Source organism: Topomyia yanbarensis, chromosome 3, assembly GCF_030247195.1.
Source record: "Topomyia yanbarensis strain Yona2022 chromosome 3, ASM3024719v1, whole genome shotgun sequence".
Classification (NCBI taxonomy): Eukaryota; Metazoa; Arthropoda; class Insecta; order Diptera; family Culicidae; genus Topomyia; species Topomyia yanbarensis.
Genome location: NC_080672.1, coordinates 68,117,610 through 68,130,331, shown reverse-complemented (window position 1 = coordinate 68,130,331; position 12,722 = coordinate 68,117,610). Strand labels below are relative to the sequence as shown.

General features: G+C 39.4%; 1 protein-coding gene across 1 annotated transcript in view; it reads left to right on the top strand.

Moving 5' to 3' along the window:
• LOC131689042 (proline-rich protein 36-like) overlaps window positions 1–11,601 on the top strand; it is a 62,374-nt gene extending 50,773 nt beyond the window's left edge. The window contains exons 2-3 of the mRNA XM_058973791.1: window positions 9,572–9,655; window positions 9,784–11,601. Of these exons, the coding sequence (XP_058829774.1) occupies window positions 9,572–9,655; window positions 9,784–11,384 (1,685 nt within the window). The 3' untranslated portion in view covers window positions 11,385–11,601. The remainder of the gene's footprint in view (window positions 1–9,571; window positions 9,656–9,783) is intronic.
• The last annotated feature ends 1,121 nt before the right edge of the window (window positions 11,602–12,722 follow it).

Below are 12,722 nucleotides of genomic sequence, written 5' to 3'. Positions count from 1 at the left end.
ATTGACAGAACGGGCTCAGGACCAACGAAGTCAATCGCTGAACCTGCCCTGGCAAATTCGTCACTCCAGTCATTTCCAGTAATACCGCAATGTCCGGGCACCCAGACAAGGTAGATAGTGTTGAGAATTCTTAGTTATTCGATTTGGGTTCGGCACGCGATCACTAGCCTGGACCGGTATTTGTCTGTGCTAAGGGCCTTGATTGCAGCCTGACTATCGGAGCAGAAGTTTATAACTCTGCCGGACAAACTCAGAAGAAGGGCCGATTGCACCCCGCACATAATCGCAAAGATTTCTGCTTGAAATACAGTACAGTATCTACCTAGTGAGTGAGATTGTTTCAACCTCAATTCACGACAGTAGACACCAGCACCAGCACGTCCCTCCATCAGAGAACCGTCAGTGTACCAGACCACTTGCGTTTGTCATTGTCTTTCCATATAGCCAGAAAACCACTCCTCTCGAGAGGGAATCTTCACATGAAATGTCTTATCTGGAAAACTACATGTGAGTGTAATATCGCTGGGAGCAAGAATATCATCACCCCATGTAAAAATTTGTGACCACAATCGCGTATGACTGGTAGCAAGATCAACATGTTCTTGTTTGTGATGTATGTGTAATGGTTTGATATTTAGAAGTGCTTCAAGAGTAGCAGTCGGAGTTGTGATGAAAGCACCAGTCAACGCCATGAGCGCCATTCTTTGCAGGTGGTTTAGCTTTGACTGGAATGTCATCACCTCTCCCCTCTGCCACCACACAAGACATCCGCATGACAGTATTGGACGTACAATTGTCGTGTAAATCCAATAGAGTTATTTAGGTTTGAGACCCTAGGTCTTTCCAAAAGTTCGTCTGCACTGCCCGTAGGCCATACACGCTTTCTTGACTGTGAAATCAATGGGAGCAGACCAATTCAGTTTGGAATCCAATATAGCTCCAACGTATTTGACTTGATCTGCACACAGTAGCTCAGAATCAAAGAACTGCAAGGGACGAACCCCGGTTGTTATTCGCTTCTTCATGAAAAGAACCATTGAAGTTTTGCTTGGGTTAACTGATAATTTAACTTGTCGACACTACTGTTCGACAGCCCTTAATGCTTGTTGCATTAAGCCAAAGATTGCTCCGATGCAAAGCCCAGTAATTAGTATTTGGTAATCATCAGCAAACCCGTGGGTTGGAAATCCAAGCTCATTGAGTTTCTTCAACAAGCCGTCAGCTACCAAGTTCCATAACAAAGGTGACAGAACGCCGCCCTGAGGACAACCGCAAATACTCAACTTCCGTATCTCAGCCTGTCGCAGTGACGAGCAAAGTATGCGGTTACTAAGCATTGCGTTTATCCAACCCGAGATACATGCAGATATGCCATGACCGCGCGTCGCTTCCAGAATAGACTGGAAGGACACATTGTCAAAAGCACCCTCAATATCGAGGAATACACCGAAGCTAGATTGCTTGAGCGTGAAGGCTTTCTCAATGTTGTAAACAACATCGTGAAGCAGAGTGATCGTGGATTTCCCACACTGATATGGATGTTGCATTTTGTGCAGTGGATATTCAACTAAACTAATGTTCCTGATTTGATGATGTGATTATCCGTTCCAAAGCTTTCAAAAGAAAAGAACTTAAGCTAATAGGCCCAAAACTATTGGCTTCTTCATAGCTTGAGCGCCCCCTTTTCGAAATAAATCTAACAGTTATTGCACTGCTTTCGGGATATACCCGGTAGCAAGACTGGAAAGCATAATCTTTGAGAATATCAAATCCCTTTTGCAGTAGCACGGGAAGTATTCCATCTTTTCCATCTGTATGGAGCAAAGCTGTCAACTGCCCACTTGACCGATGTGCGTGCTAACGCCCACGAGTCCGAATAACCAGAATAAGATCTGTGAACATTGTTCAGCTTCGGATCGATACAACCTGGAAAGTGTGCGTCGAAGAGACAATTAAGAACATTTTTTTCGTCTGTCACATAAATACCATCTCCGGTTTTTAAGGAGTTCATCTGACAATCATTCGATTTCGAGAAAATTTTATTTAACCTGTTAGCCTCGTTCAGAGTAGAGACATTAGTGCATAAGTTTTGCCAGCCAGCTCGCTCTGCAGATCTAAGACATGTCTTATATGCACTACGAGCTGACCTGAAAGCCCTGGAATCATCACACTGACGCCGATTCCAAGCTCTTCTCATATCCTTCTTCATTCTTTCAAGCTCAGCCCTCCCTCACGGGGTTCCCCTAGTCGTTTTAACAGTACGAAGTGGACTAGGTTCTTCGTAGGATGCTACTCTGAATGAGTTTGCCGTATCCACGACGTCATCTAAGTCGTCTAGCTGACTAATTGTTGGAAAATATCTATGAAATTTAGACACCAAGTTTTCCAAAAAGAGGTCCCAGTTTGTAGATATAGTATTACGATATGTTACCACATTGAAGTTGACATCAAAATGATCGAAAAATATATATTTATGATCGGAAAGAAACGGTTCAGTTTCATTTGGAACCTGCCAATTTCCCAGCTCATGCAAAATTCTATCAGAGCAAAGAGTTATTTCTAACACCTCCTCCCTCCCAGACCTTGGTCGCAAAAGTTGGTCGGTTTCCCGCATTCAGAAGATGGAGATTTGTACTACTTACGTACTCCATCATTTCAGAGCCTCTCAGATTGATGTCTGAGCTGCCCAAAATGATGTGATGAGCATTCGCATAGCTGCTGATAATGAGCGGAAGCCCATTTCTGCTACAATATTTTTTTTTAATCCCTCCACTCACCCCCACACCAAAAGGCTCGAATTTAGAGTCTCCTGGTAGTGGACACATACAAAAAAAAAACTAAAACTAATGAGTGAAATTATAATTTAAATCTACAAAAAGCATTGAGTCCCAGTGAAACTCTGTTTCTTTTAAGGGACTCAACTAATACTGCTAGAAATTTACTAATTAACATACATGAAAGTAAATAATATTATATATTTAACCAAGAATTTTGAGAAGATAAGAAAAACGTGATCAATATTAAAAACTAAGGTTGAGCGCTGTTTACAAAATGTATTCGTCTATTTTTTCTTTTAGGTACCTCCTCAGTTGTATTTTAAAAATGTTTTTATTCGATATTTCCTTCAAATCAACAGAAAGGGAATTATATTTATAGGGTCCAAAGAACAATATCCGCTTTTGACCAAGGCTGCTAAAAACTCTAACCCGTAATAGTTCGTTAGCTTGCCTGGTGTTACGAACTTGGTTTCCGACAGTAATTTCCAAATTATGATGCATTTCTGTACTATTTAAAATATTATGTATAAAATTAATTGTTTGCATGTCTCGTAGTCCAAGAATTGGCAGAATATTATGAGAATTGTCAGAGTAGAGGCGTCTTGTTGGGTATAGTAGCGGCAAATTTAAATATAATTTTTAAACACCTATTCTGTAGTATGTACTTGAAGTGGCTGCAATTTCGACTTGCAGGCGTGCCCCCACACAATCATCAAGTATTGGAACTGGGACTGAACACATGCGTAATAAAATTTTAATAAAGCCAGTTGTGGAATGAACGGGTGCAAGCGTCTCATCACAGCGCAAAGTGTAGCAACTTTCTTTCCCACGTGTTTTATATGCTTGTCCCATGACAATGTAGGATCAAAGATAATCCCCAAGTATTTGAAATGGTCAACCCTCTCAATAGAAGTGTCTCCCATAGAGGGATTTACTTCGAGAATCATTTTTTTCCTGGGAGAATGAAACATCATATATTTTGTTTTATGGAGGTTTAAAGAAAGCAAATTGGCATTGAAGTAATTAGAAAGTACGGAAAGATCTTCGGTAATATCAGAGATAATAGTGTGATATTCTGTTCTTGGATAGAACAAAGCTGTATCATCAGCAAATAGTCGAGGTGTACCTTTAAGGCTCAGTTTATCAATGTCGTTTATGTAGATTAAGAAGAGCAGTGGACCGATATTGCTACCCTGTGGTACCCCTATGTTAATGGATTTGAATGTGCTCACAGAGTCTTGAATTGCTACGAATTGTTTCCTGTTTGACAAATAGTTACATATAATCTCATTGCCTATTCCTCTAATTCCATATTTTTCCAGTTTTTGTAGAAGTATATCATGGTTTAAAGTGTCAAGTCAAGAAACAAAGCTCCCACTACTTTTTTCTTATCGATATGTGCTATTAGTTGCTCCACAAGCTCAGTAATAGCTGTTGTAGTGCTGCAAGCCTTCCTGAAACCGTACTGGTAGTTGTAAATCACATTGTGCTTGCTGAAGAAATCCATTATCCTTCTAACTAACAGTTTTTCGAAAATTTTGCTGAAGACTGAGAGTGTGGATATTGGCCGATAATTGGACGGATCACAGGTATCGCCAGCTTTAAATATTGGGACAACTTTGGCTATTTTTAAACAATTAGGATAAATTCCTGTTGATAAGATTTCGTTGAACACTTGAACAAAAATGTGAGCAAAGGGTTCAGCATTTTCTTCGATTATACTGGCTGGTATATTATCAGGGCCTCGACTTTTGTTGGAGTTTAAATTGTATATTAATATTAGGACTTCATTTATATTAGCTGGCCGTAGAAAAATAGTGTTTTGAACACAAGGTACGCGAATGAGTGGGTCAACAGAGGAATGCGGAATTTCACTAGCTAATGTCTGACCTATATTGGAAAAGAAATCATTGAATATTTCACAATTTACAAAGTTATCAGTCGATGTTATTGCACCACTTATGAGAGTTATCTTTTCACTAACCTTTGATCGCCCCAGAATTGAATTCATATTTTTCCAAAACTTTGAGTGACCAGTGCTACTAAGCATGCTTTCATAGTATGTTTTTTAGCATTTCTTTTCGCAATATCAACTTTTTTAGTAATATGTTGAAGTAGTGCTTTTAAGTGAGTATTATTTGGATCCCTTTTCACTTTTTTAAGATAACCATCTAGTAGCAAACGTGTTAGTACAAACGAGTCCATATGATTCTAGAAAATTCTGATATTTTGAAACAATATTGTTATTTTTTAGGTTAACTGGAATGTTCAAATCACCCGCGATAAAACAAGATCTAGAGTTTTTTACAGTTGTAAGCATATTTTCCAAAATATTTTGAAATGTATTGTACTCAAACGAAGGGGGACGGTAAATTCCAATAACATCAAATAAACAGCCTCCTACGTTGAGCTCCACTCTGATAGAATGCAAGCCATCGATCATTATTTTAGAGATAACTGTGAAATTTATTTCGTTTTTTATATACAGGGCCAATCCACCATGAGAAGACTCCCTACACGAGAAAACTTCGCTGTATCCAGCAATTTTGTATAGCGCACAATTGTCAGATTTTACCCAGGTTTCACTGACCACTATTACATCTATCGAAGCACCACATTGATCTAAGAATTGTAAAATGCAATCAAATTTTTCCATATCGTTCATTCCCCGCACGTTCCATTGGAAGTGGACACCAATTTTCCGAATTTCTTCTTCTGCTCGAAAACCATTTCTTTGCAGACATTATTTTTAAACATGATTTGAATCGGGGCGAGATATGCTTGCGTTTTATTATTGGCATACAATCTTGATGCTGACGTCACCGCATCCGAGGCGATATTCAATTTAAGATGATCTATTATTTTTTTGACTATTTCACTCACATTTTCATTGGCCATGACCGGTACTCCGAATATCATTGCGTTGTTGCAAAGTGTTTTTTTTATCAGCTTTGTCAACATTGAATTCTAATTTGCTAACAGTCGCAGTCAAAGTGGACTGCGACTGCTTCAAAATTGCGATTTCTTGTTTCAAATTTTCATTCTCTGTTTTCAATTAATCGAACTCATGAAGTATCGTATCGAATTTGGATGACAAAAATTCTTGAGAACTTTCTATTGCCATTGTGACTTGTTTTACCTCTAGTCTGACATTCTGAATTTCTTTGGAAAATGTATTGGATATTGTTGCCTTTATTTCGGCGGAAAGTGAAGAAATAATTGCAGAATTGTTAGTTTGCATGTCAACTATGCGTTGGTATATGCTTGAGCATTTAGAAGAGCAAAAGTATGTTGTATCTCTGACACGTCGAATAGCATTTCCGATTATATTACGGCACTTAAAGTGCGCACTTGAATAACAATAACTACAAGTGACAATCTTGTTTAAGTCCGATTCCTTTTTTTTACACTCAACACAGTAGTATTCATCGTCTTCGTCCATCATTAAAATAAAACTGAAGCCAGCGAACTTTCGAAGAAAAAATAGACGAACAAACAATTAGTATTGGCAAACACGGTGGGATAATTATGAATCAATTTACTACGAACTTACAATGATTAAAGCTTGTCCATTATTTGTAACGCAATCAGAGAGTAAACAGGAAAAGTAGTATGTTTCAGGTTTGATGTTATTACTACGGGGTGATTCTATTGAAACCTTTACTTGGAACAAATACACAAAACTACTACAAGTGAGGGTAACTCAGGCAGTGATGAACAAGTTAGTAGTGATATTACTACAAAATTGGCAAATGCTTTACTTATTCCCACGTCAGACGTTAAACAAATACTTGTGGTCAGGTTTCGGTTGCAGGGATGACCAACGTGAGGTATACAATACCGTAATCGAGAATCCAACTACTCACGTCCTATCAGCGATTCGAGGCTCAGTAACACAATGGATACACACTATACTATACTATACTCGGTGCTAGCTGCAAACACTGGAAATGAACCGTCGATAGCGTGATTGAAACGTATGGTAAACAATACCGTAATCGAACACCCAACTACTCACACTGGAACCCACGATTCGAGCACTTTCACCACAAAGTGTTTTTTTTTTTTCAGGCAGTAGCAAACCATTCGCTATTTTAAAATTTGTTTTACTATCACTTTAATACTTTTTAATTTTACAAATATCTCCAAAATAATTGAAAACACATCAAGCAACTGTGCGGTAATAAACTACGATTTCAGCGTTAACCACTCAGCCAGCAGCAGCAACAATGGCCGTTAATTCCTGATGCCGGAAACTGAAAGTTTATATTTCACTCCCCCCCCCCCCCCCCCTTCAGCCTTGTCCGCTCTCCCTCCCATGTCTCTGATACACAGATGTATGACTTCATCCCCTTCTCCCCTTGAATATATTCCCAAAACTTAAGTGCTTAGTTTTAGTTGAACAATATTTAATCTCGTTAAGAAATGCCCAACAGTACCACTACTTTAAAATAGCCCTAATTAATTCCCCTTAATCTTGAACCACTCTTTCTAGTTATTTCTAGTTAATAAGCTTGTAAATAATAAATAATTTCTCCTACAATCTCCCTTCTAAAAATCATAAAGTGAATTACTATACAAAGAACACACAAAATGACCCGTCCCCCAAATCTTACGAATATTATATTATACCCTCTTTTATATGTATAAGTTAGCTGTAAAGTTTTTTTTTTAGTTTCATTATATAAAACAAAATAATATTGAAATGTGTAACCCCCTAGTTTTAAGAAATTCAAAATGTAAAACAATGAAAAAATGGCACCTTTAAGCTAACGCATACGTGCCTTATCAAATAAACAAATTGAAAAAAAAAAAAGCAGCAGCAACAACGAACAACAACAGCAATGACCAATGCGAAGCTTTGAACAAAAGCAAACTCTGATTGTGTCACAATGAAAAAAATCCTATGCTTTATTTTAATTCAGTGAGGATTGCAAAAACACATCTAATATACCTTATTTTACAATTAATATACGCCTCACAAGGAACTTTTCTATGTAAAAAACACTACTGTTAGTGTAAAATATACACATGAAAATTAATATTTTTTCCGCGGAGCTAAAGCGCACATCAACCAGTTAAACCGTATGATACAACGCTTTTAAAATCATCAGAAGGAGAAGACTCGTTATGCGGTAGATATGCTGAACAATATATATATTTTTTGTCTACGTTACCGACAGTCAGAGTAACTGTGATAACACAGATATCGCGAGTTGAGACACGCATCAATAGCCTTATTTGCAAAAATGCAAGCACGAGTCATTTCACGTGGGTTAGTCATGCCTGTCTTGTTGTAAACAATGAAGAACTTTTCAAAATAGATGTTTCCTGTATGGAAATACGGTTCTTGGACCAATGCTTTGGATGCTTTACCTTCCTGCATGATTCGAGATAAATTCATTGTTGCTGTGCGTTTATGTTGGAGATTGATTAATGCTATTCTAACCATTGTTGATTAGAGAACTGTACATTTCATTTCCAACATAAATTGCACAACAACTAGAGGACTCCAAGCGAGTTGCGATGTTAACACATATAGCGAACCATATCAAGTTTAAATGGGACACGATCATTTGATTCCCACGATTTGCGAAGAAAATAGTGGTACACTGTGTCAAAGATTCACATAACACAGTAAAAAAATATGCTCCGTACGCGACTGGCATATTTTAGACCCTCCAGTCATTAACTCCTTGGCACCAACTACGTTCATTTTAATTCAGCAAAGTATTCTGAAAAATTCTGCCGAAGTGTCTGCGTAGATCATGTATTGAGGTATAGGTAGGTTTGAAATATTGATGTATACCACGCATTTGCAGTGCTAGCAGAAGCAATAAATTTTCTGTAGTTAATTACTACCTTCTATCTCAAAACCCTAATAACACTTTACAAAGAATTTTGTTTTATTGTCTTGGATTTAATTTGAGTAAATAAGCAATCATTACCAGTGGATATGCGAAATTCAGGACGATCATATCCATAAAAAGAGCCATTCCTATATACAAAATAATAAGCCACTAAAATACGCCAACAATATTTTAGCGAGATAAATTCAATAGTGTAACTCTGTAGTAAAAATTTTCTGTGACTTTCTGCTTTTTATTACATGTTTTTTTCGATTGTGCTCAGGGACCCTGACTTGGCCTAGAGGATGCTCCTATAATCGTGGTTGAATAGTATGATATTTGCCTTTAAACGCTTGCGCTTCTCTCATCAATGGATTGGATCTAAACTAATGCTAAACCCAAAAAAACATTTCAGGGTAATTGAATGTATCACTGACTAAAAATACTGCTAATGACGCCGCATCCTAACTTAACCTCCTCTCTCGGCGACGTACTTTTGAACTCACCAAAAAGCTCCACCAAAACGTAACATCTCACGTTGGTGTTATTGTTTTGCTGTTGGGAGCAGCACTCTTAAATCCCAACCATCGTCCGTTGACTTCATCGTAGACTTCCTTTCGCGACTGGTACCGTCTGTGTTCGCGGAACGGCCAACAGTCTGTCAGCTGCGCAGCACAAGGTCAACCTCGACAGAAATCTAACTTATTTTGTTATGGCCAGATGACCGTGCTGTTGGGCTACACTAAATCATGTTCACTACCTCTCGTTTCATGTATTACAGCCATCTTAATAAAAACTGACATCCCAATTTACAGTTTGAATTCATAGAAGTCCAGGTGCGCCTAGTATTTCTCTCTAATATACATTACAAACTAAATTGATGATCTGCGCATGGAATTTGCTTTTAACCACTTCTCACATCTGTCTGTTTCCTATTAATTACAGCTGTGTCATCATCAGATGCAAGCAATGGTGTAGAAAAGACGCCCACAGCCGATCACGGAGCTGGCAGAACGGGTGGATCAACAGGTAATTGCAATGATTCTGAGATCTGTATATGGTTTGCTGTCTGGTGCAATAATTGATGGTTCGAGATCGATAAAGATGAGTTATGAAAGCTTTAGCTCATGAATTATTGATTCCCTTTTATTTTGCAGGAATTTCCGCACGGTCGATCGACAGGTTCACCAACGAGGTTCCGGCTTCGGATAGCAAAATCATCAAGTTATCGATTAAAAAGGTCGAGCCTCGGGTGATATCCGGGTCTCGAGGAGCTCGGAATTTGGGCTCGACGGACGCTTCGTTGAATGCTATTCCCGGAGGATTGAACAATGAGTTGACCAATTTGGATCTTAATTCACCCCAAAGTCTACCAACATCGGTTGCAAAGGATAGCTACGGAAACCCGGTGACGCCTTACACGGATCTTGCATCGACTGGTTTGGAGTCGGTTGGATTCCTAACGGACGTCAATAGAGATGCATTGCAGAGCACCAAATCTAATCAGGTAGGGAGCCTAAACTTCAAGGTGCCCAGCTACGCCTCAGGAATCATACAACCTATTTCGTTGCCATCGACAAATTTGAACAATGGACTGCCGGTTCAAAATCGACACAACCCACATGATGTCACTACTCAAACACCCTCGAGTACACCGTTCCAGTTCGTGCCGAATGCCAAGTTTCCTACCATTGATGACGGAAAGATTTTATTCGCCCAAACGCCTCTAAATGGATTGCTTCCACCGTTGTTTCCGGGGGAACAAGTTCCAACATATAACGTCGAAGTAGGAACAGAGCGTTCCCCTATTTTCGTGAAGGATCCATTCAGTGGCTCCAAGATCGATACGGGACTTCGGCTACCTCAAGAGAACCCGCCGATCGATTTTAACCAAGGTGCACAAAAACCATTCCCTTCATCCGCTGGACCAGCGCAAACACCACAAATCATCCAAGCACCACCTCAACAGACACCATCTCAACATACGCCACCTCAACAGACCCCACAAATCTTCCATAGTCCTCCAAACCCACAAATTCCGTCTCAACCGACAAAAGCTCCCACTCAAAAATATACAGGCGGTTTCGGTGGTGCTCCGGGTTTCCTAGGTAACCAGCAGAACCTTGGAACAGCCTACAAACCGACCACCCCCATCCCATCCATCCCCCAGAAACCAGTGTCCTTCCAGCCACCTCCACCACCATCCACTCCACAGTTACCGACCGTAATCAATCCACCAGCACCCTTCCAACCACCCCCGCCGCAGCAAGCCTTTCCTCAGAGACCACAGCCCACAAAAGCTCCCGGTTCAACTTACACAGGTGATTTCGGATTCGCTAATAACAGCCCCCGACCACAACAGCCACCCCAACCGACCGCTCAAAGCTTCCCTCAGCAACCAGCACCAACGAAAGCTCCAGGTGGATTCGGTTTCAATACGAACAACAACCCACAGCAGGCGCAACCCCGCCCGACTACGCAACGACCGGGTCAGTACGTGGGGAACAAATTCTCCGGCAGCTTCGGGGGAGCACCGGGTCTGCTGGGAAACCAGAAACAACCGGGAACACACGTAAAACCCGACGGAACTATTCTGCCACCCTCCGCACCAGGAGTGGCAGCTAGTGGCTCCCCTGTCGCCGGTGCTCCGGAACCAGCGGGAGGCTCGCAATCCGTCAGTAGCAGTGGTAGTTCATTCTCTGGCACTTTTGGTGGACCGCCGGGAATACTGCGCCCGTTTGATAACGTAAAGGGGTAACCAGTCGGCGGAGTGTGGCCTCTTTAGGACGGTTACCATAAAAGTATTTTCGAGCTGACAAGTTGTTTTAAGAGCGAATACGATTAATCTGATATTTTTAAAACTTAAGAAGAGGTAAGACTCTCAAACAAAGCGTCAATACCGAGCTGCATTTTTAATTGATATATTTAAAAGCAAGATTATTGAAATAAATTATTTTTAGACTAAGAACATTAAATTATTGCTTTTATATCAGAAAGAAATTTCAACCTGTCCAGGAGTGTCGATGCAGTAACACAGTAACACGCTATAGTACAGCAATGCCAGTACATATGGTCTGTGGTTATACTGATTAGTATACCTTTAGGCGATAAACTGAAATCGTCGCCCAGTCGACATAGGCATTAGGGTGAAGTGATGTAAAGTCATATCTGGAGTTATTTTGAATAATAAACACCTTCTGATAGATGTCTTCGAATACACACGGTTCGAAGATAAATTGTTTATCCGACACATAATCGAAGCTCTTTTTTGACGGTTGAAAATGATCCCGATATGACTCGTGGTGAATAGAAAAAATATGCATTCAAAAATCCATGTTATTAATTCAGTTGAATATCGTACAATAATATTCATTTGATTATTTTTCTAGGAAAATGCTTTCAAATGTTGGAAAGCGTATAAAATAATAGTTATAGGAATGGGCGATGTCGACGCGATTTTTTCAAAATCGATTTTTTCAGCTTGAAAAATCTTTTACATCCGATATTTTCGGTTCGATGTTTGACAACATCGATTTTATTGACTCAATAAAATCGATTTGGTGGATTCGATTTTTATTTCGAAATTCCCATTGAAAAAACCTATTTTAATCCACCTAGCGGTGCAATTGTGCCTTTCTCAATCATGAATCACGAGAATGTGTGCGTTGTTTATATTCATTAAAAGCTTTTAAATGCATATATTACATTTTATTATTATACATCACATGACAACTGTATACAGCAAAATAAATCATTATTCGAGTTCTAAAATTTTGAAAAAGAAAAAACAGCCACGGTAATATTGAACTGAAATACCTTTCTATTGAGAAAGGCAAAAAGGTGCGAAATCGTCAAAGTCCCAAAAAGTCGATTTTTATAAAAAAAAATTTTCGAGATAACATAAAATCTCGACGTTTCATGCATTTTAAAGATGTTTGGCATCAAAAATACGAATTCGATTTCTGAAATTTAATGAGGTCCCCCCTTTGAAAAAAAATTTGAGTTCCGGCTTATATGGGAATTTCATATGTGACCGGACGGTTTAGTCTATATGTCCGGAACCATATAAGCGATCCGTATGAAATTTTATAGACAT